The sequence below is a fragment of the Callospermophilus lateralis genome, chromosome 3 (assembly GCF_048772815.1).
Source record: "Callospermophilus lateralis isolate mCalLat2 chromosome 3, mCalLat2.hap1, whole genome shotgun sequence".
NCBI lineage: Eukaryota > Metazoa > Chordata > Mammalia > Rodentia > Sciuridae > Callospermophilus > Callospermophilus lateralis.
The window spans coordinates 130,883,169-130,908,131 of record NC_135307.1 but is presented as its reverse complement, the minus strand read 5'-3'; the positions used below and the strand labels follow the sequence as shown (position 1 = coordinate 130,908,131).

Below are 24,963 nucleotides of genomic sequence, written 5' to 3'. Positions count from 1 at the left end.
TATATGAACTGGCATGGCAACTAGTGTCTTCCTCTTCCAGGCCGTTAGTATATGTCATTAATAAACTTTTGTGTCTCATCTGTCCAACATCAGGTATTGTGTGTCTGGCCATTCCCATAACCAGCAAGGGTGAATCCCTTTCTTACCAATAGGGTGAATAGGAGGTAGTTTAAATAGATAATCATATCATCTACAGAAGGATAGTTTTATTTCTTACCTTTTTTTTTCTTTTGCAATTAGCACCAATTTATTTTTATTTATTTATTTATTTTTATTTTTAGTTGTTCAAAACATTACAAAGCTCTTGACATATCATAATTCATACATTTGATTCAAGCAGATAATGAACTCCCATTTTTACCCTGTATACATATTGCAGATTCACATCAGTTACACATCTACTTTTTACATACTGCCATACTAGTGTCTGTTGTATTCTGCTGCCTTTCCTATCCTCTCCTCCCCTCCCCTCCCCTCCCCTCCTATCTTCTCTCTCTACCCCATCTACTGTAATTCATTTCTCTCTCTTGTTTTTTTTCCCCTCTCCCCTCACTTCCTATTATATGTAACTTTGTATAACAATGAGGGTCTCCTTCCTTTACCATGCAATTTTCCTTCTCTCTCTCTTTCCCTCCCCCCTCTCGTCCCTGTTTAATGGTGATCTTCTTCTCATGCTCTTCCCCCCTATTCTGTTCTTAGTGCTCTCCTTATATCAAAGATGACATTTGGCATTTGTTTTTTAGGGATTGGCTAGCTTCTAAAAATCTGTATGCTTTTGTTTTCTTGCATTATAGTGCTGTCTAGCATTTCTAGTACTATGTTGAATAAGAATGGTGAGAGTAAACGTCCTTGCCTTGTTCCCCATCTTAGGGAGGAAACATTCAGTCTTTTACTATTAAGTATGACATTAATTGTAGATAAAAGTACTTTTTATAAAGTTGCACAAGTCCTTCTTTCTTCCTAGTTTGCTGAGATTTTTTTTCACAAATAGATATTTAATTTTGTCACATGCTTTTTTCTGCATCAATTGATATGATTAGGTGTTTATCTTCATCATGTTGATTTGATATATTGTATTGATAAATTTTCAAATATTGAATAAGCCTTACATTCCTGAAATAAATCCCACTTAGTTCTTAACTAAGTGTATAATTCTTTTTATATAAATGGCTGTATTATATTCACTAGCTTTTTTTGAGAAATTTTGTATCTAAATTCAAGACAGATATTCATCTATAGTTTTTTTTTTTTGTTTTTTACTGTACTTTTCTGGTATTAATACTATCTTCATAAACTAAGAGTGTTCCTACCTCTCCTGTTTCTGAAGAGATTGTATAAAATTGATGTTATTCTTTAAATGTTTTGTACAATTCTCAAGTGAACATGGAGATTTCTTTTGGCAAGGTTTTAAAGTATGAACTCAATTTCCTTAATAGTTACAGTGCTATTTGAATAAATTTCAGTGATTCTGTTTTTCAAGAAATTGACCCATTTCATCTAAATTATTGAATTTATACATGTAGAGTTATTTGTTGCATTCTTTGATTGTGCTATTAATGGTTGCAGAATCTGTACTGACATTTCATTCCTGATATTAGTTTGTATTATTTCTTTTTTATTCTTTGCAATATTGCTTGCTATTTTTCTGTCAGTTGATTGTTTTATTATCTTTTGAAAGAACAATCAGGTTTCCAAGTATTTGGGATGTTCCTGTTCCCATTCTGTTACTGATTATTAGTTTGATTTGTTGTGGTCAGAGAATACCGTGTGTGATTTCATAGAGGATGGGCTGTAGAATACACTCTGTATGATATTAATTCTTTTGAATTTATTGAGGTTTGTTTTATGTCCAAGAATTGATCTGTTTAAATGAATGTTCTTTGGGCATTTTTTAAAAGAATGTGTATTGTGCTATTGTTGGGGAATGTTCAACTGTCACTTAGATTTTGTTAGTTGATGGTGTTTAGTTCTTGTACATTCTTGCTGATTTTCTATCTAGTTATTCAGCCAGTTTTTGAGAGGAGGATGATGAAACCCCCAAATATAATTATGACTTTATTTTCTCTTTCAATTTTATCAATTTGTGCTTCAAGTATTTTGAAGATCTTGTCTTTGGCACACACACATTTAGGATTCTGTATCTTCTTGGTGAAATGTTTTCTCTATGATCCTGATAATTTTCTTTACTCTGAAGTTTACTTTGATATTAATGCAGCCACCTTTTCAAAATCACTATTAAAAAAACTGTTAATGTAGTGTATGCATTTTCATCCTTTTGCTTTCAGTCTTATTATATTATATTTGAAGTGAGTTTTTTATAGATATCATATAGTTGGCTCATGTTTTAAAAATCCATGCTTTCAGTTTCTTTCTGGTATACTTTTATACTTGCTATACTTTGACTATTTACATTAAAAGTAATTATTATTGATATGCTAGGCTTTCAGTCTGCTATTTTATTTTCTATGATTTTTTCCTTTTGTATCCTGATTCTCATTCCACTCTTTCCCTTTTATTTCTTTCCTATGGGTTGCTTGAACATCTTTTAGCCTTCAGTGTTAATTTATCTATAGAGGTTTGGATTTCTATCTTTCTGTATCTCTGTTTCTCTCTCTCTCTCTCTCTCTCTCTCTCTCTCTCTCTCTCTCTCTCTCTCTTTCTCTCTTGCTTTGTCTTATCATAGTCTACTGACACCAACATTTTACCCCTTCTGATGGAGCATAGAAATGTTATCTCCATTTAGGTCCCTTATAATATAGCTGTCTTAAATATGTTCTCTATGTAGATTGAGAATATCAGATGGCAAGAGTTTTTGTTTCAAGCAACAACTTTTTTTTTTTTTTAAAGAAACTCATTGGAAGCAATCTCACTAAATTGCCCAGCCTGGCTTTGAGCTTGCAATCTAGCTGGGATTACAGGCATGTCCACTGCACTGGACCCTTTTTACAGTTTCCCGCCCCCCTCCCTTTCTGGAGTTCTGAAGCTTCCTTCTGTTATCATGTCCTTTCTTTTAGGAACACTTCTTTTCCTTATTTTTATTTATTTATTTTTTTAGGGGTAGGAGGCCTCTGGATGACAAATGCTTAATTTTCTTTTATGGAGAGTGTCTTGATTACAGAAAGATCTTTTTGCTGAATACAGAATTCTAACTCAGAAGTTCCTTTCTTTCAGCACTTGAAGCATGTTGTGCTTCTTCCATGTGGTCTCTAGGGCTTCAGATGAGGAATCCTCTGTCATCCAAATTGTTTCTCTCCTAGAAATCATGCTCTGTGTCTCTCTAGCTGATTTTTATACTTTCGTTTATCCTGATATTTCAAATGCAGTGTTTGCTGTATTTATCTATTTTTTCAGCCCACTAAGTCCCAAATTTTCAGTTCTGCAAATCTTTCAGTAACACAGGTGTATTAAAATAGGTTAGGTTGATTTGTTGCTTAATTTAAGTTCTGATAGGTGTGTTCTATATCTGGAGTGATGGAACAAAATAGGTAAAGGAGTCAGATTCTTGAATCTTAAGTTTTAGGCTTTCCCCCAAATTGGGAACATTTCAGCAATTATTTCTTCAAATATTTTCATCCCTACATCATTATCTTTACTCAAGTTTTCTGTAATGTAATTTCTTCTCTGTACTCTTAAGGCTTTAAGACATTATTTCCTTACTTATTTTCTTACATCATATCCTTTTTCATTTAGTACTGGTGTCTTATCAACTCATCTTCAGATCTTTATTTTTCAAAGTTCGTGTTTTCTTTTTCTTGAGTTAAAAGCAAATGAAATCTAAAATTTAGTTTATTTTTAGAATAAAACTTTAAAAAATTATCTCTTGCATGTTATGTTATTATTTTTTTAATCCTACAGATACTTATAATTTTCAAGTTGGTTTTGATCTTGTTCAGTTGCAGATCACTGATATATTGGAAGAAGGAAAAATTTTGTGTCATGTTAGAGAACCCCAGTGTTAAAGGGTAGAGAGATTCAGTGTTTATTTATTGACCAAGGAAGCATGATAGTGCTGTAGACTAAATAATTCCAATTGGTCTTTCTCTTGGCTTGGCCTGAATTGTGCTGTTTTCCTTGAATTTTGCATCAGATGGCAGATGTCATATAATGACTTTCCTGCAAATGTTTGCTTTCTTAGAAGTGAACTATGTTTATTTCTTCAGTTACAAAAATGTGTTGTATATAGCTTGTAAAGCAATGTGCCTCTATTATGATTTGTTTCTCCTTCACTTTTATCCTTGGTCACTCCCCAGCCTGTTGTCAGGTAGACCAAATTGCCCAGTGGTAGAGGGAAAAAAAAAAATCCCAGGCAGGTCTTCAAAACTTGCCCAATATTTTTCAGAGGTTTATGAGTACAAGGAAATTCACTTGGAAATATTTGGACTTTCGCCACAACTTCAATTTAAGGTATTGGCTCAATAAAACTGGTCATTCCTTTGAGCCAAGAAGAAACTGGTGTTAGTGGGGAGAATGAAAGAAAATAGACACTGTCTCAGCCTTCTGTTTGTGGTCATCAGAGAGATATCATCGGGTTCTTACTCTGCCCTGTGTGTGGCTCATTGTCTTCTTTAAATATTGTGGTGGACTCCGTACCCATGTTCTGGTCACTCTGAGCTTTTGATACCCTGCATTTTTCTCTACTTAGCCTCCCTATTCTCAATCTGCTTCCACTCACCCCTCTGTTCCTGGACATCCTTCAAGATTCAAGACATCTACAGAGTCTTCTCGGGTCCTCTCACTACCTTGAATTTTCCCTTATTGTATTCTACTTTGTAATTGAGTTATTTCTATACATAGAAATTCCTCTTGACCCTCATTGGACTTGCCTTTTGATTTTTATTTTTTGTAAAAAAAATATTTTATTTGTTTTTTTTTTAGATACACATGACAATAGAGTGTATTTTAACATATTATACATACAAGGAGTATAACTTACCTTAATTGGGATCCTATTCTTGTGGTTGTACATGATGTTGGGTTTAACTGGTTGTGTATTCACATGTGAACATAGGAAAGTTAAGTCCTTTTCTTGAAGTCTGTGTCTGCTTTTCCTTTGGGTATTTCACACAGTCCAGCGTAGATCTGAGGACATAGTGAGGGTTCATTTGAGGATTTGAAGTTCAAATTGAGTTGGGGAGATGAGTAGACAGCAGGATATGAACTTTTTTATATTTATTGTTTAGTGGTAACTGGACACAATATCTCTATTGTGTTTATTTTATTTTTATGTGGTGCTGAAGATTGAACCCAGGGCCTCGCACGTGCTAGACAAGCGATCTACCACTGAGCCACAATCCCAGCCCCCAGGATGTGAACTTTTTAAGACACAGGCTTTCTGGTTTCTGAAGGAGCCATGCTCTGGCCTGCCCAGCACTATGCCCCTAAGTTTAGCAGTGCCCTGTTACTCTCCTCTCCATGGTGCTGCCCACACTTGTCTCACACTGCCCAAACCCGAGTCTTTCATATAAGAACAGCTGTGTTTTTCTCAGATGGTGGAGGTAAGTATTTTGCCTTGAGACATCTTAAAGATCTGGTGAAGACTTTTACAGCCAGCACTGTTTAATTTCTCTTGACTTCTCATTCTTCAGTGGTCTGGTTCCTCAGATACTGGTACTTTAGCGTGTATTTATGTTCCCAGTTATAAACTTCATGTGGTCTTCACCCTTAGGGCTTCACAGTAGATTTGACATAGAAAGCAAAGATCACCTGTGTTGTTTACAGGTTATCGAGGATAGAATTAATTCATGTTTTTTTATCATTTTTACTTATATGTTTCAAAACTCTTCTATTTTTTAAGATTTCTGCTGACTTTGCTAAAGTTTTTATATGTTAATTTTGTAATTTTTATGATATAAAGAATGATTTTGTAATTAAAATATATTAAATAACACTATAGTACACACTTACATACTACCTTCCAGCTTAAGAAATAAAACACTATCAACACAAAGCCCTCAATACATTTTCCTTTTTGTCTCCTTCTTGTCCCCAGAGCATGATTATTCTGCATTTTGAGTTTATATTTCCCTCCTTTTTCTTATCCTTCTACCATATATTCCTAAATAAAACACATGGTGTTGTTTTATACTTTTTGAACTTTGTGGGTATTCTGCCACTTGCTGTTTTAGCTCAACATTGTTAGTGAGATTCATGTCTATTGTTAAATGTGACTTTATTTCAACATTCAGTTGTTTCCAATTTTCTTTTTTTAAAATTTTTCGTTTCTAGATGGATACAATATCTTTATTTTATTTACTCACTTATCTTTATGTGATGCTGAGGATCTAACCCAGTGCCTTACACGTGCTAGGCAAGCACTCTACTGCTGAGCCACAAACCCAGCTCCTCCAAGTTTCTTTTTATGAACCATTCGGTACACATTTTTTATTCTACCAAGAAGTGGAATTGCTGGGCAAAACAATTTGTTATCTTCAACTATACTAGCGGTTGCAAAAGTGATCATGCAAAGTAATGACATCAATTGATAGAGTCTAACTAGAAATGAAGATTCCTCATTGTTTCACATTGTCTCCAACACTTGATATTGTCTGGCTTTTTTCATTTTTGTCTTTTTTTTTTTTTTTGAACTGTGGACGGATTGAACCCAGGAATGCTTTACCATTGAACTGCATCCCTAGTCCTTTGTATTTTTTATTTTGAGAGTGGGTCTCACTAAGTTGCTTAGGGCCTTGCTTAGTTACCAAGGCTGTGTGATCCTCCTGCCTTAGCCTCCCAAGTCACTGGGATTACAGGCGTGCATAACCATGCCCGGCTCATTTTTGTCATTTTTATAGTTATGAACTGGAGTCTTTTTGATTTGTGATTTCCCTACAACTACCAAAATACCCACCTTTTCTTTTTTCCTTTTTTTTTTTTTTTTTTGGTACAGGCGATTGGACTCAGGGGCACTCAACCACTGAGCCACATCCCCAGCCCGATTTTGTATTTTATTTAGACAGGGTCTCACTGAGTTGCTTAGTGCCTTGCTTTTGCTGAGGCTGGCTTTGAACTCGTGATCTTTCTGTCTCAGCCTCTTGAGCCACTGGGATTACAGGCGTGTGCCACCGCACCTGGCTGAAATACCCATCTTTTCATGTGCACTGGTGTTTGAATTTCTACTTCTATGGATTCCTTGTTCATACATTTTTCCCATGAGGTTTTTGTGTTGTAGTGGTTGTTGTCTGTATCTTCTTATTTATCTATAGACAGTATTTATATTTTCTGTGTACTAGCTCTTTGCTGGTTATATATCTTTTCTCAGTGGGCAGCTTATATTTTTTTCTTCTATGATGAACAAAGATGCTCATTTGAAATTGATGTAGTTTCTCTCTTGAATATAAACTCTAGGAGAGCAGGGATTTTTAATCTTCCTCTTTTTTTTCAGCAGTACATCCTAAGTGCCCTGTAAGTGGTGGTACATGACAGATGTTCAGGAATATTTGTTGAATGAATGGAGGGATGGGTGATTACTCTTCCTGTCTTTTATAGTTTGCCTTTGTATGTGTCTTTTAAAATAAATCCCTTTTTAATCTTGATACCACACAGATTTCCTCTTATATTTTATTTAAAATGTTTAGCATCATTTATTTTCACTCCAAGAAAATTCAATCTTTATCCTGCATGGCTCTGTGAAGAGGAAATGGATGAGTTTTCCAACAAGCTCTGCCACTTATTAAATATTAGACAGCCCTCTTGACCTCTACAACCTCAGAATTTTTTCTCCTTTCTTTAATAAAAGAGGGATGATATTAACTACCTTGCAGGGCTGATGTGGGATTAATTTAGATAAACTCTGCCAAGTGTCCCATATGTGCCTGGTACATTGTAGGCATTCAGTTATGTAGCTGTTTCTAACTTTTCTTTGATTTCTCAGAGGATGGCAAAGCAAGAGTGAGGCCCAGGAGTATGAAACTCCTCTCTCTGTGACTTCCCCGTGAACATGTAGAAACCCCATGATGGCTCTTTCCAGCCTCTTCCTGGCAGCTCTCTCCTTCTCCCTCCCACTCCCTCCTGGTCTGGCCTTTACTCCCTTCTGGGTTTCTGCCCTAAGCCAAGTAGCAGACGCCTCTCTTTTACAACCTGTCACAGACCTCTGAGTAGACACAGGCAAGCCTTTGAGCAGCTACACCATTTTTCCTTCTGAATACTTAAAGACACTTTGCACCACAACAGAGCTGTTTTTAAATAACGATATGGGCTGGTTTCTTCACCAGGAGGTTTGTGATTCATTCACATTACAATTACTCCTGAACAACCAATCACAAGGTCCGTTCTTTACCACGGGTACCAACTGGCTGTGGGAGGGGACAAATAGATCTTTAGTAACTGTCAACCGTCATTTAAGTATAAAAAGTGGATATAGTCAAGCTGTTTGAATTATACTTGTATTCAAACTGCTACAAAATGGAAGAAATTGAAGAAGTTTCATGTCTTAGGTGGCACACAACATCTTAGTTGGAATGTTTGTGTTTTCTGGCTTCCTGTTCAGGAATCAAATGATTTAATTTTTCAGCTTTATTGTGGGATCGGAATGTGTTATTTTGGTATGGTGTGTCTTGCACAAGGTCTTTCACATTGAGTTTGACAGTCTTTCTCATCAGAGGCAATAATTGATGTGGTGTGGCACCTCTTGTGGGCCATGGAGTCTACAGTGCCATAAGGTCTTGAGAATTCCTTTCTGAAGCCCCTGTAGCAGCATCTGCTTAGTCTTGAACTCAAGACTGCATCTAGGTGGGAAAAAAGTATTGCAGACATCCACCTGAATTAGGTCAGTAGTGTCTTCTCAGAACATTCAGGGAGTAAAAACCACTCCTGGATCCCACGCAGCAGTGCAAGTCAATAGAAATGTAATGCAAGTTACATACATGGCAGTAAATTTTCTAGTAACTACGTTAAAATAAGTTAAAAGAAACAGGTGAAAATTAATTTTAGTCATACATTTCATTTTACCCCAGTATATCCAAATATTATTTCAGTATGTAATCAATATAAAAGTTCCAAGTGAAGTATTTTACATTGCTTATTTTCATACCAAGTCTTTGAAGTCAAGTGTTCATATCACATTTTAAGTGCATCTCAATTCATACTGGTCCTGTTTCGGATGCTCAATAGCCTTATGTGCCTGGTGGCTACTATAGAACTTCTTAGGAAGAGGTGGGATCCACATTCTCTGCTCCATCTTCTTTCCTCTGTCATTTAGAACACAGCTAGCTAATTTCCTCTGTTCTCCTTGCAAGGAGACGACCAATGTAGAGGGTTTAATGTTTCCTTAGCCTAAAGCTCATTCTCTCCCCCTTAACATTACTAAGTACTTACAACTTAAATGTGCCAAGGAAAGTTAATCTTTAAATGTATGTAACTGAATAGTGTTTCAAAATTTCCTTCCGTCATTTGTTTTTATATCATGTGAGCAAGAGTCTCAAAGGAGCACACCTAGAGGGCCCAGCAGCCCTAAAGAGGAATAACAATCAGTGCATCCCAGTCAGACATCTCTTACTGAAGCAGTGATGATGGAGGAAACAGAGGAAAACCCGAGCAGCCACAGACGGACAGTGCTTAAGGAGATCTGTGTGTAGCCCAGCAACTTTCTTAAACTTAAAATTTTTTTTTTCCAAAGTAAAAAGTCAGTGGATGAGTTGAGGAAATCCAAGTGGGGAAAATATCATCTGACGCACAGAGGAAAACTACAAAGTGTAAAGCATGCGGGAAAAGCTAAGAGACATTAAGAACAGACTTCGATCTCATATTCAAACACTAGAAACAGCAGGAGAAGGAGGGATAGGTGGAGAGCAGGCAATAATGACTCAACTAGTAGGAAGTTTCCTTGAATGAAGAAAAAGACAAGGTTCATGGGTTCCAATTAGGGTAGATGAGAAAAAGCTACATCTGAGCCCTAACCCATATTCCAGTAAAATTCTCAACTTCTAGGGACGAAGATGAAAAGATTTCTAGAGGTGCTCATGTGCTATTATTTAAAATGTCCAGTTTTCAACAAAACTTTAGGAGATACACAAAGAAAAAACAAAGTTTGGCCCATGCACACAAAAAAGAAAGTGGTTGAAAGAAACTTTTTAGGATGTGTGATGTTGGACCCAGTAGACAAACACTTTAAATTGGACATTGTAAATATGTTCCAAAACTCCAGATGGGAGGAAAAAGTAACTTACAATAGGAAAGCAGATTGCTGACAGAATTTTCTTTCACAATTCTTGACCCTATAAAATGGTGGAATTATACACACACATGTGCACACATATTATGCACATATATATTACGATTTTAATCCATATGGAACTAATTTTGGTGCAATAATGGAGGGGGGTGTCTGTTTGCCCATTTTCCTCCCTATTTACTTATTATGTTGAAGATTTAATGAATAATTAACCACTTTCTTATTGATATTAAAGGTTTGTCTAGAGTTAGATATAAACATGCAAACACATGTGAGTCTGAGTTAAAACTTATTATATGTGTATGTTATGTATACATACAACTAAAGAAGAGTTTTGTTATGCTTCCTTCATGTATCATTATACTTTAGCACATAAGTGTGTATCCCTGAATAATATATTATTCAGTATTATCCTTTTTTTGGATTCTACTCAAATGAAATCAAACTGTATCTATTCTGCTCAATGTTATGGTTTTAAATTTCATCTATGTTGACAGGAGAAGCTGAATTCATTCAATTTTACCACTCTATTGTGTTCCAGGTTATAAATACAATACAATATATTGATTCATTCTAGTGTTATTTTCTTTTTGTATACTCTTAGATTTATTGTATTTGCCTTTTGCTTTGGAATTTTGTATTCATTTTAGGAGAGTTCATATGTGATTTTCTTTCTTGTATTATTCTTGTCTGGTTTTGTTATCAAGATTACAATCTCACTAAATGATTTATTAAGTGTTCCTTTCTTTTCACTATTTCTCAAAATAATTTTAAAAGTTTAAATTGTTTGTATTTTGAATGTTTTGCAAAGCTCACTTATAAAAACTTGTGGTTGTACAGTTTTCTTCACGGATAGAATGTTAAATACTGATTCCATTTCTCTAATGGTTAAAGGGCCATGGGATTTTCCCTCCCTCCCTCTCTCCCTCCCTCCCTCCCTCCCTCTCTCCCTCCCTCCTTCTCTCCCTCCCTCCTTCTCTCCCTCCCTCCCTTCCTTTCTTCCTTCCGTGGAGTCAGTTTTATTCTTTATATTCTTCCCTTAAATGTTAACATTTCTTCCAGTATTTCAAATAGAGTGTGACAACTTTTTTATAGCTTGAGTTCTAAGATGTTATCTTATTGTTCATTTCTCTCTCTCTATTCTCATTGTCACCATCATATAGCCTAACTGGTGTCCCTGCCTCTGTCTCTCTCATCCTCCCAGGTCTTCCCCATCATAACTTCACCTCTCCTTATTATCCCTCCAATGCTTCCAAAGGATGAACATGGACTTTGCGGTCTGCATTTCAGCACTGCTTCAAGATCCAGCCTGGGTCTGCCTCTCCAATTCTTTTCTCGCCACTTCTCTCTCACTCTGTGCAGAGCTACACTCTGTTCCTCCGACTTGCTCTTTCTGTTCCAACCTCCTTGTTTTTGCCCATGTTGTTCAACATGCCCATGTTATTTCCAGAGAGCTTTGTTCCTCCCTCCTTCACCACATTCCCCTGGCTAGTTCCTTCTTCTTTACATCTCAGTGTAGTGACTCCAGCCTTGGTGACACTCCTGTGTGTTCTGTAGCATCCAATTTTTTCTCTCTCAGATAGCCCTTATCACATGGCTTCATCATTGCCTATTTCCTTCTCTCAGTCCACACCCAAACCCAGATGGTGAGCAGCCTAAAGCATGGGAGCCTTTTGTTCAGTCTGACGGCCAGTGCAGTATCTGCAAGGGGAATATACTCAGTACATGTTTGCATTAATGATTAAATTAAAAACTTCTTTTTTTGGAACTTTGTGAGTACAATCATCTTAGTATTATATATTTGTACAGCTTCATACAGCTTCAAGAGCACCATCACATGTGATATTTTATTAAATAGTCACAGCAACTCTGGGAACGATTTGGTTTTTAACTTCATTTGACAAATGAGGAACTTGAAGTCTTTAAAGCACAAATATGCCTTGTCTAGCTGCCTTCTCTCTTGATACCCTCCCTTCCCAGAGGCAGCGAGAAGTAGCAGCTAAGGTCTTCAGCATTACTTCTTTATCCTGGAGTTATTCTATACTTTTATCTTTGCGCATAGTGGGGCTATATCTCAGGGCCTCTGGAGTCAGTGGGAAGGGTCTTAATAAAGTTCTTTTCTTCTGGATCTTATGTTGGTTAAAACCATATAATCAAGGGGCTGGGGCTATAGCTCAGTGGTAGAGCGCTTGCCTTGCATGTGTGAGACACTGGGTTTGCTCCTCAGTACCTCATAAAAATAAACAAATAAAATAAAGGCAAGCTGTCCATCTACAATTACAAAAACAAAAAACAAAACATACAATCAGTCTGGGTGCAGTGGCAGGTACAGCCTGTAATAACAGTGGCTTAGGAGGCTGAGACAGGAGGATCGCAGGTTCAACAGTGAGGCATTAAGCAACTCAGTGAGAACCTGTCTCTCAATAAAATAAAAAGTAGGGCTGGGAATGTGGCTGGTTGAGTGCCCCTGAGTTCAATCCCTGGTATCCTCCCTGCACCCTGCCCCCCCCCCAAAAAAAAATATACAATGACTCTCATGACAAAGGATCCCAGAATTTTACTGTTTGACGGCTGGATATTTTTTCTGCTTGGGGAATGTTTTCTATATTCACACCAAAAGTACTATGGTAATTTTAAAAATACAGTAAAGAGACAGAGTTACTGCCTAGTCATCTTCTTGCCTGACTTTCCTACTATCTAGGACATTGTGGTGCTCATCTGGCTTGGTGTTCCCTGTTGGGTGACATGGAGAATAAGACCTAAGGACTTGAGGGGATCTGTGGAGAGTCACACAGTCACTTTCTCGGACCCCCAGACTCCCAACTGCAAATCTGGCCCTCTTCTTAAGCTTAGGTATCCATTGCCAATTATAACAGGTGTTTGGTGTCTAAGTTTGTCTAGTTTGTGAATGTGATTTTCCATGTATCCGGTACCACTGGTAAAATGAATCTGATGTTTACTCAGGACTTAAAGCTAAGTGACATTTTCATGTCAAACAAATATGGAATTGCATGATGATGCTTTAAACACCCTAAATAAAATTATTTATGACTCCATATATCATTAGGAAATTAAAATTATACTTTAAAATATTATCTTAAATTTATAAACCTATGTCACATCCAACATATTGGATCAAAAACTGTAGTTTGCATTGTTTTTCTTTTCAACAAAAGTAGTATTTTGTAACCATTTCTTATTCTGGTTTATGGCTCCAACATGGATTTGTTACCGTTATACTGCAAAGGCTGATATTTGTTATCTTAATTTTATGAAAGCATCACCTTTTGTTTTTAAGAAGTCCTTCAAATTTTATGCTAAGTTTCAAGGTTTTTCTGTAATTATGGAAATTAGAGTGATGCCATTTTAGTCTCATGAAGCAAAGACATCCCAAGTCTAAATCACTATCATCCTATCGTCCTGCTTGTTTAAGAATTCTGAAAGGCATGAGCATCCATACAGCAAGTTTGGCAATTCCTCTGACGTTGTTCACACTGAACACTTCCTGCCCTGCAAAGCTTAGAAAAACAAACCGATTTATGATGAATATAAATGTTTTTCAGAGTATGTGCAAACAGCACATTTCTGTCTTTTTCTTCTCTTGGAAGGCTGCATTTTGAAAGCCTGCATGATTTCAGCCACACAGACGAGCTGTTTCCTGAAAGAAATAAAGCTGTAGGGGTGAGAAAGACCTTGAATAAACATGAATATGTCCCCGATGCATTTCTGGACTTTGTCAGGTTGGGTGGTGTCTCGTTGCCAAATGGGGAAGATGGGGAAGAGCTGGTAATGCTTCTTTTGTTTTTTGTTTTCTGTTCTTTTTTTTTTTTTTTTGGTACTGAATTAACAAAAAATCATGTATAGATTGCATGATACTCAGTAATTGTCATGCAGGTTGGCAACAAAGAATATCATGCAGGCATAACTAATCAGTCATCAAGGAATGGGTGTTCTCAACATACACATGATGCACCTGTGTTACAAGGACAGGGCAGTGTCAGCTGTGGCTGATCAGGCAGAGCAGCCGGCCAGACATGGCAGGACAGCAGAGACACCCTTGTTCAGGAGGGATGCTGGAGTGGCAGGAGCAGATCTAGATGTAGGGCAGTCGAGGCTGAGAGGCACTTGGGCCAAGGAGGAAAGGGTAGATAGAGGCAGAGAGACTCCAGAGAGCTCTGCAGGTCCTAGCCAGGTTCCTAGAGAATGTGGGCATGTTGGAACCTCCAAGAAAAAAGGACAAGACACATATTGTCAGCTTAGAAGATCAGACAAATGAGTGATTCCCTCAGGAACCTTGACCTACCTTGGCCTACCTGGATCACTTTACTTAAAACTGTAATTTATATCCTGCTCCCGATACCTCCAGTCTCCTTTCCCCATATAACAGTATACAATTTACTTCTGTATTGAGTTCATTTTCTGTTTCCCCTCATTAGAATCTCAGCTTCTTGGAAAAAGTGATGTATTTTTTTTTTTCTGTTTTATCAACTGCTAAAATCTCAGTGTCAAAAACACTGCTGGGTGCCCTGTAGGTGCCTAATCCATGCAGACTGAGTGACTGAACAGGCACTTGGATACTCCATACTTTTTGGATTACCCACCCCCATCACTTTGGTAAAATAAAATACATATTTGTACTTTATTTAAAAGGCAAAGATGCCTTTTTCTCTGCCAGGGAGATAATGATGAGTGTTAGTGGCGAAGAGGCTGTGGGAAAATACATATTTCACTTTAGGATCAAAGTGCAGATTCCAGTGCCCAGACTGAGCCCTGAGAGATGGTTCTCTCTTTACATGGAGTTCCTGGCAGGGAGTGGAAGGGATTCCTGGGAGAGAATGACAGGGGTCCACCAGAAGTCATCTCATGTCTGCGCAGCTCTCTCTCGGAGTAGTTCCCACACACGGCACTTGCTCCCATCCCCAGTTATTTACCCTCGTTCCCACTGCCTCCTCTACTGACCACCTTGTCGGGGGACAGCACCACCCCTTGCCAAGGATCTAACATCTTTTTTAAGATGTTAGATCCTTGCCCAGGTGGCTGGACCAGGAGGAGAAAGGACGGGAGAAGGAGTGGAACAGGGAGTCTACAACTTACCAAGATCTGAGATGAGCACCTGGGTTCTTTATGTGGCCACAGAGCCCTGTTCATGGAGCATGAAGTTGAGTTTTTTCCTAAGGTATTTTAAGGTAGACTTATTTCCATGTGACGTTTTGCTAATTGCTGTTTCCAATGGGTCAGCTTACTTCAAGGTCTTGAAAAATGGACTCAAATAAAATTTTGGGGGGGGGGGCAGGCTCCAGGGAAAGAGGATCTATATTGTGTATGTTGGCAGGGGAAGGCTTTCTTTCCGTTCCCCATTCAGAGTAATGGCTGAGTTTTAAAATAACCCCTTGTGAAGTGCCAGCACACAGCCTGTGTGCGCTCTGTGGTGGAGGGAGTAGTCATGCAGGGTTCCCGGGCTGGGCAGAAGGCAACTCAGGTCTGCTTGTAGGAAAGAACTCAATTACTGGAGGTCTTCCGGGTACAAAGCCCAGTGCTGAGCACCAAAGAAAGTTGATGGGTCCATTTTCAGGTTTTTCTCCTTCCAGGGAACTGAAAGGTGAAACCTGTTCCAATAAGATTTTTTTACTGATTACCCTGGGCTCTGCTTGCCAGGGCTGATTAAGAATGTGTACCTCAGAGTGTGTGTGTGTGTGTGTGTGTGTGTGTGTGTGTGTGTGTGTGTGTGTGTCTGGAGTGCTATGGGGAAGCGAGAGAGGAACTTGAGAGAGAAGGAATGCATGTTTAGTGGCTGAAGAAGAAATGGTGCTGTGAGTGACGTTCATGAGATTCAAATTCCAATTTGCTAAAGAAAGTCCTAATGTGATGTATTTATTTTTTACTGGAGTATTATGATTACACATAATAGTTGGATTTATTGTGACATATCTCTACATACATATAACATAATTTAATCAATTTAATTTCCTTGTACCTCCCCTTTCCCCTCCCCCTGATTCCCTTCTTCGACTCTACTGGTCTCCCTGGTATTTTCATGAGGTCCCTTTTGTACTTTTTTCTCTCTAGCTTCTATTAATGTGATATATTTAAATTCCAGGAAAGAGCTTTTCCAGCCATGTAAATAGTTCTTCCTGAATAAGGGCACCCATGGGCCCACCTGCCTCTGTACTGTAGGAGGGATGGGGAAGAGTCTGCTGCTCACACTTCTTTTGAAAACATGACCCAGAGTGAAGCTAAAGTGTGAAACTTGGTGGTATTTTGGCTGAGGTTGTTCTCAGATGTTTTTAAAGATGTTATATCTTTCAACGGAACGATATCAGGAGAACATATATTAAACCAACACTAAATAGAGAAAAAGAATCTTAAATCCCTAGAATCAACTTTAGAAACTCAGAAAAAAATGTTTGAAACTACTTTTATTTCAGCTTCCCTTTTTACCCAATATAATTTATACCCCAATATATTATACAATATAATATATTTACCGCCAAAGTAAATGTATTATATTGTATCAGGAAGTTTTTGGGCACCAAAGACTGAAAAGTCTTGGAATGGTGACAGTCTACTTGAAAAACCAAAATGATCCTGGAGGTTTCTTTTTTTAACCTTCATTTCAGATTCAAACAAAATGTACATCATAGATTTTGGAACAAAAATGTGCTTGGTACACAGAATTTAAGTTGTATTGGTTATCTTAATTTTTATCTCATTGACCTTGTGTTAATCAGCTTTTTGTCACTGTGACAAAATACCCAAGGAAAACAATTTAAAAGAGAAAAGATTTATTTTGGCTTCTAGTGTCAGAGGTTTCAGTCTGTGACTGGCTGGCTCCACTGCTTTGGGTGGAGCAGAACATCATGGCAGAAGGGCATGGTGGAGGAAAGATGTTCACCTTATGGCAGCCTGGAAGCAGAGAAGACGTGACCGGGGACAAGATATAGTTTCCAAGAGCATGCTCCAAGTATGTATTCCCTCCAAATAAGTTCCACCTCTTATAGTTTCCACCACCTCTGTTTTAGTCAGATTTTTTGTCATGATGATCAAAACACCCGACAAGAACAACCTAGTGGAGGAAAAGTTTATTCAGAATTTATTATTGTTTCAGAGATTCCATTTACAGATGGCTAACTCCATTGCTCTGGGCTCATGGTGTGGCAGTGCATCATGGCGGAAAGGCCCAGTGGAGGAAATCTGCCCAGTGCATGGTGGGGTCAGGAAGCAGAGGGGGAGAGGGGGAAGGGACCATGGGGAAAAATGCACCCTTCCAGGGCAACCCCCAGAGATTTATCTCCTTTAGCCAGGTCCCACCTGCCTATAGTTACCACCCAGTCTGTTCATTCTAGTTTGAAGAGTTTGATCAAGTTATAGCTCTCATAATCTAATCATTTTGCCTCTGAATATTTCTGCATTAATAAAAACTTCTAGTGACACTTCATATCCAAACCATAACAACCTCCCAATAATCCATTCAGCTATGAATCCTTCAGTGGATTAATCCACAGATGAGGTCAGAGCCCTCATGACCCAGTCACTTCCCCCAAAGCCTTATCTCTGAACATTGCTGCACTGGGGACCAAGCCTTCACCACATAAGCTTCAGAGAACAGTCCAGACCCAAACCATAGTAGGCCCTAAAAGGTTCAAACTGTAAAGTCCCTATATACCATCCTGGGCAGGGGAAACAACTGCCAGAGCCTGCACAGAGAATGTCTTCTTTGCACACTGTTTGCTGGACATGAGCCTGGGATTCTGTCCGCTGCCCCTAGGAAGCACATTTCCAGACTTAGGGGACATTATCATTTAAAGGGATCTTCCAACTGCAGGAGTGGTCCTACCCCTCCCATGCATGTGCTGAACTCTCCCTTGCAGATCTTGGTTGCCATGAATAAAGATTGATCCATGTGCTTTCTTATTCCTGACAGTGACCTTTAAAGTCCTCTGCTGAGTCCTGGTGTCATGGGAAGAGTCCAGCAATAGTGGCTCAGGCTTTGCCCTCTTGGAGCTTGGCCCATTCATTCAGATGTGTTGGAATATCACTTCTTCCACCTAACTTCTTATCCTTTGTGTCATCTGTATCATGACTGACTTGAAGCACCTGACAAGATATTTTTTGAATCTCTAGTGACCAACACGAATTTGCCATTAGCCTGAGGATAGCTAAATGGGTAGACTTCAGTCCTGTCCCAGCTCAGTGTTTGTAGAGGTGACTAGGATGGAGGTGGAGGCATGCTGATGGAGAGCATGCCTCGAATTTGGGCTGACTCTAAGTAGGGAGAGTGATACACATACTGGTAGATGAAGCTGGGATCCAAAATAGTCCCGATGGATTAGAATGAAAGTGGATGTGAACGACAGGAAACTGGGCAGTCTGGTCTCAGTCCAGAGTACAGGAACATGGCTTAGCAACAGCTTGTGGGAAAAAAGACTTGGGAGCCTCCACTGACCACAGCTCTGAAGTTTGGTGGTGTACTGCTCAGATGTGTTCATGCTTGGGAGAGGAATGAGCATCCTTCTAGGGTTCAGACTGAATTCAGAAGTATTCAGACTGGATTGCTGAATTTTGATGGGGATCACATTGTGTTTGTTTTAACTGGTGTCTGCTTGACTTTTTTTAAAATTGTAAATAGACACAGTACCTTTTTAAAATTTATTTATTTATTTTATTTGGTGCTTCACAAATGCTAGGCATGTTCTCTACCACTGAGCTACAACCCTGGCCCTCTGCTTGATTTTTGAGGTATATGAGTCCCATTTTCTGTTATAGGAATACCCACGTCTCCCCTGATTTTCTCTCTTCCCATTACCTCATTGTGAGAGACAGGGGAAAAAAAAAAGAACATCAAAAACAAACAAACAAAAAATTCAAAGTGCGTGTTCCTACTCTCTTTTCCACTCAGTACAACACTCCTTACATCAAATGTATGAGGGTAATTTCCTACACACCAGCCATTTCTTCAGTGGATACAAGCTGTGTTCTTTAGTCAATTCTGAAACTATTTATCTGGAGGTTACATCAAACTCATAGGCTAAGGCCTCAGTCCCCAAGCTGCCCCCCCACTTCAGATGCCAAATATATAAATATATATGTATTTTATTTATATATATTTTTATATATTTATTATATCACAGTTGTACAGTCAATCCCAGTCTTTATAGTTCTTCCTGATCCTTTATAGGGATGGAGCAGTACTTAGAATACTGAAATCCTAGTTTGGAAGAGCCATTCCATGTTACTTCCTTCTGCCAAAGTCAAAGACTTCAGCTGGAGTTTGGGGGTGGGGGAGACACAGCTGTATCCCCAAGTCTCAGATTCATAGTCCCTGGAGGTGCTGTCTGGATTCCTCCTGCCCCTGTCCCTGGTGACTCAGCAGCTGGTGGAGAGGATGCATTTTGGCAGCTTCTCTCCCAGGCCCTGGCTCTGTGCCCTGGGAAGATTGTGCACTTCCTATCTGGCCTCCCTCCCCCTGTCTTCTCTCCAACTCTTGCTACTTAAGGGTCCTGACCTCTTTGGTCACCCCATCCCATAAGGAGCCACATGCCCCTGAGTCTCACTGACAGTTAGGAAGTTACCTCCCATCTGGGTGGAAATGTCAAATGCATTCCTTATGGGACTCACTTTCTAAGACCATGCATGGACTCAGCCATTTCTCCTAAAGGATACTGCTCAGTTTTTCTAAGACTCTTACCCATTGAAAGAGAAGAGGAAATGGAAACAGGGATGAAGTTTGCCTGGGCAGCCAAAAGTTTGTGTGTTGCTAGTCAAATGTCCTAACCCACTGTGTGCAGCAAAGCTACAGCACCAACCTCACAGTGAAGTGTGAAGACAGAAGGAGCTTCCACAGGTGCTAGCTCACTCTAGACACTCAGAAACCCAAGTGACCTTCCTTCTAGTCTTTTTCTCCAAAGGATCTTTGTTGAATATGTTGCATCTACAATTGGAGTTGTTGCCAGAGAAACTCCATCCTCAAGAGAGGTGGGGGTTAGACTGTCTCTAACGTTCCTTATTCTGCAATTCTGTGCTTCAGACATTTGGCCCATCCTAGACCCCACTCTGCTCAGATGCCAGAATTCTACTTGATGGTGTATAAGGGAGGGGAGTTGTGGAGGAGGATGTCAGAGAAGGTGCTGGGGCCAAGGCACTTCAGCTGGAAAGCCATGGGCCACTTTGGACTAGTTTGGTGTCTTTAAACTGGCTAGATTCTGACAGATCCCTGTAGCTTTGAAGAGAGTGAGCTCCTGGTCACTAAAGGTATGCAAAGAGAGGCTGCAGAGTGTCTGGCAGGATTCCTGAGTAAGTCAGGCTAGATCAGAGAGCCAAGAAATACTGGGCTTTCATAATCGTGCAATACGACAACACTGCAGACAGCCATGGAGGTGCGAGGTGGCCTCACTGTGCTTTCAATGTTATGGAGTTTTGGAAAATACTTGGATTGTACCTGGGCTGTAATACATTCCTGAGTGAAAATTTATTCTGGAGTAAGGATTTTATAAAAAGAGATGAGTGTAAAAGCTTCATTGTTTATCTGTAATAAGTAATATGATGGGGGTGTGAAGAAAATCTTGTTTAGCCCAGGGACTGGTAACTGGGAACTCCCACAGGGTTGCCAGGGAAGCAGGTCCTTTACTACTTGGCTCAGGTGATGCCACCAGTCTTTCATGCCTCACCTCCCATGTACCAGGCACTGTGATGGGCACCTACCGTGGGGAAGGCAGAGCCAGTGGAGACTCTGTCTTCGGACTTAAGGAAGTTCCTACAAAATGCAGTGCCAAAATGAGCCTTGGAGGAGAGAAAGAAGCCTGGGATAGGCAAACATATTATTTTATCAATCTGAATTTAAGTTGAAGGTGGGGGAAGCTTGTTGGAACTTAGGAAATGTTTGTAGTTGTTTTTAGTACTGTAGGAACACAAGGAACAAAGAGAAGTATTGTGCTGTTACCAAAAGAGACTCCAAAAGATTTTATCTGTAACAGTCTTAGGAGAGTCCCACTTTGCTAAGTGGAAAGAAAATTGAATGGGAGGGAAGACAGCACAGTAGGGACAGATAGATGATCTTGGGACCCAGTGGCAAGGTGTCCAGGGGGAGGTGATAGCTCAAAGTCAGTAGTCAGCAAAGAAACATGGCCTGATGTGGACTTACACGGATCCAGGGCCCTCATCTTTACAAAGCCAAACTGTTTGGTAGCAAGCTGGATTCCATTCCTCTTCCTTCTAAAGAGATTTACTACTGCCATCATCTTATTCTGACCCCTCTTCTTCCTCCTCCTTCTCTCTACCTCACCCTCACCCACTGGAGTATTACAGTAATAGAAGTTCTCCTGTCTTTAAAAATGTCTATCTGCCACTCCATGTTCCCCTAGCTATGGCCTCATTCTCAGACTCCCTTCATGGTCTCCACTTCCTCTTCTCCTGTCACTCATACTCACTGGAATTGTCCCTGTGCCACTTCATTGTCACTACGCTTGTCAATGTCAATAGTGACCTCCTTGTTGCCAGACCCAGTAGACACTCATCCAGCCTCGTCTCCCTCCATCTCTTAGAGCTCAAGATAGTTGATTATTTTCTTTGATGCTGAATCCTTCTATGACCCAGGATTTTTCTTCATTCTATTGCAGTTAATGATCATTTTCAGACACTTTGTTTCTTTTTTTGTTGTTGTTCACATTTTCAAGTGTTAGAATTGTTGAGAGTACCAGGAAAAGCTCCCTTGTCTATCAAACTCTCTAGGTATGGTCCTTTCAGGCATAATGGCTGTAAGTGTGTGTGTGTGTGTGTGTGTGTATGTGTGTGTGTGTGAAAATTTCAGCTGTGACTTCCAAATCTCTTACTCCAGTCTCACATCTTCCTGAACTCCTGAGTTGCATGTGGAACAGCGAACTCAAGCTCTCCATGAGGATTGTCTCACAGACTACTCCAACTTCACATGACTCCATTCTTCCCAGTGCATCCATGCCTGCCACAGGCTACTAATCCATTGCATTCCTTTCTAGTTTGTTGCTTAGGCCTCAAACCCAGAAATTATCCTGGATTCCTCCCCTTTTCTCCCTCATCAGCAAGTTGGATGGTTCTAATCCAACCACCTTGCTCCATCTCCATTGGGATGATGATTCTAGTCCAATGAAGCATCCCTTTTAACCTGTTTGTATCAATGATTTCATTTTACCTCCTCTAGCCCACTAAGCAGTCACTGTTGTTTAAGTACAATTGTGTGATTGCAGCCATGGTCTCAAGGTTTTGAATGTCCTGGCTCTTTCTCTCCTTCATGTCTCCATTTCATGCTGCTTGTCCACACTGAATCCAGCCACACTGACCTCCTTTCTATTCTTTAAACTTGTTGGCCTCCTTTCCACTTTGGGGCCTTGGGACTTGCTCTTCATTTGGTAGAAATACTCATTCTTGGCTTTTTGCAAAACTGGCTCCTTTGAATGCTTTAGAAATTAGCTGAAATCGTACCTTCTTGAGGATCCTTTTGCTGACCATCTTATCTAAAAATCAAGTATCCCCTCCTAATTCTATTCTTTTATCACCCAATTCTTTCTTTTACAGCACTTCAAACTTTAATTTTCTTACTTATATGCATTAGGTTATTTTATTATATATTTCCTCCACTCCACTAGAAGTAGCTTTCGTGAAAACAGGGACTTTAGCCTTGTTCCTCATTGTATTCCAGGTATATGGCAGGTGCTCAATAACTATATATTGAATGCATGGTCAACTTAAAATAAGTATAGTCTTGGAAGGTCCTCTACATTCAGAAAACTGTTTTAAGGTAATGACACTCAACTGTTCCCAATCTTTGATAAGTGGATCTGTCTGTGACTTTGCACATGGGAACTAAGGGTCTAATGCCTGGCTTCATTATGATAAGCAGGTCTCTTAACTCTGACAACCTGAGTTAATTCATTTATAAAATAAGAATTTTGACCTGGGATGACTTCTGCAGTATCTTTAAGGCATCTAAAATTATGATTCTGGTAATCGTGAATTAAGAATAGTGGTGCTAAATTTTTCATGCAAATTAAATTTAATAAGAAAACCTTGAAAATTCTTAGAGCTATCTAATCTAGTGAAGTTATATGGTCTCTGTTCCTTGACAAAACTACTGTGTGTTCATTTCTCATTTTAAAGTGCAGTACTCAAATGCATGTTTTTTGCTTCAACCAAAGTTTCAGCTGTGGTTTTGGAATGAGATCCATGGGGCAATAGAAATACTTCTGCTCCGGAAATGTACTTTTGTTCCTGACTCATCATATTTGCAGAGATCCATTTCCTTGGAGGAATACCTCTGACCTCTTACTCTGTTTCTTTCTCATTCCTCAGGGGGAGTGAGGTTCCCAGTTGAGGGAATAGTCATGGGTCGATGTTTTTCAGTTGGACAGGACTGAGCATTGGGGAGTCCATCTCCTTTTTGACTTTCCTTCTTGAATCAATCAAGGTAGAAATCCTGGTAATCACTCTGCATCCTTAAAATTATCTTGGATGGGATCTATCAGTAAGGAGGTGGGTGGCTTGATAATAACAAATCTATTAAGTCATTCTGTCCAAGGCATATTCCCCAACAGGGGTGTCCTTCTCCTTGAGTCCTTTTAAACAGCAATCAATGGGACTTGATCTAATGATTCAGATACCAGGGTATGAGCTTTCCATGAACTAAATGGAGTTTTTCTGCAAAAGTCACGTTTATTAACCTCGGATTTTTATATAAAGATAAAAGTGTTAATAGAAAAGAAACTCTAAGTAAATCCACCAAAACAATTAAAAGTAGTTATTATAACTTGAAGGGATTATGGGCGAATTTTGCTGTCTTTTGTGGTAGTCTGTATTTTCCTAAGTTGCTATAATGAGCATGCCTTTCTTTTAGTGTGGAAAAAAATTTGTTTCCCAGTTTTACTCACACATATACTACACACACAAATAATAAAAGAAAAAAAGGAAAGAAAATGTATTGTAAAAGCAATAGGTTTGCAACAACAAAACTTAAGCAGTTAACTTCTCTGTGGCTGAATTGCTGAAAGGTGGGGAGCAGCAGGAGGAGGGCAGTGGAATAGTTCCCATCCTGTCATTTGAGAAAGACCAATGTGATATCCTGGTCTAACAGTGTCCCCAGCACAGGTGCCTGATGTGCCTCACCTTGGTCTTTGCCAAGACAGGGCACTTCCCTTTTCTGAATGCAGAATTCTGGATTCTCTTGGAATGTCCTTTTTAGAATCTGTCCCTTAGGAGGTCTGCCCTGGAGCCTTTTGTGTAACCAGGTGACTTTGCCTTTCAGACCACAGCAGAGAAGTCTCCTGGAGCCTACTTCCTTCCTGAGTTTGCACTCTCTCCTCAGGGAAGTTTTCTGGAAGATACAACAGGGGAACAGTTCCTTACGTACCGCTATGATGACCAGGTAAGAACATTGCCAAAGAACCTGCCTTTGATGTTCCATTTGGCCATTGGCAGGACACTCTCTGAAAAATGCCTGCAAAATAATTGTTTTCCCCTGAGCAATACCACTGACTATTATACTGACACTCTTGAAGGATACCAAGACTTCTGGATGGCCATGTTTGCATATAATATTCTATACCAGGTACGGTTCAGGTTCTGGTTGGGTCATTTGCTTCACAATCACTTTTTTTTACATCTATAAAAAATATATGATGGGTTCATTCATTTCAGTTATCACCAAATTTATTATTCCATGATGAAATTTTTTGAAAGTTTTATTTTCTGATTAAGCATTGCTTCTTTTTCCTCTTAGCTTGTACTTTGTTTCTTTTGTTAGCACCAAGATATTTTTTCCAAGCCTATTTTCC

The 24,963-nt window shown here is 39.2% G+C and overlaps 1 protein-coding gene across 2 annotated transcripts in view; it reads left to right on the top strand.

The window, feature by feature from the left end:
* Adamtsl3 (ADAMTS like 3) overlaps window positions 1-24,963 on the top strand; it is a 319,937-nt gene that overhangs the window by 17,387 nt on the left and 277,587 nt on the right. For both annotated transcript variants that reach the window (XM_076851278.2, XM_076851279.2), the window contains exon 3: window positions 24,435-24,554. In XM_076851278.2, the coding sequence (XP_076707393.2) occupies window positions 24,435-24,554 (120 nt within the window). The remainder of the gene's footprint in view (window positions 1-24,434; window positions 24,555-24,963) is intronic.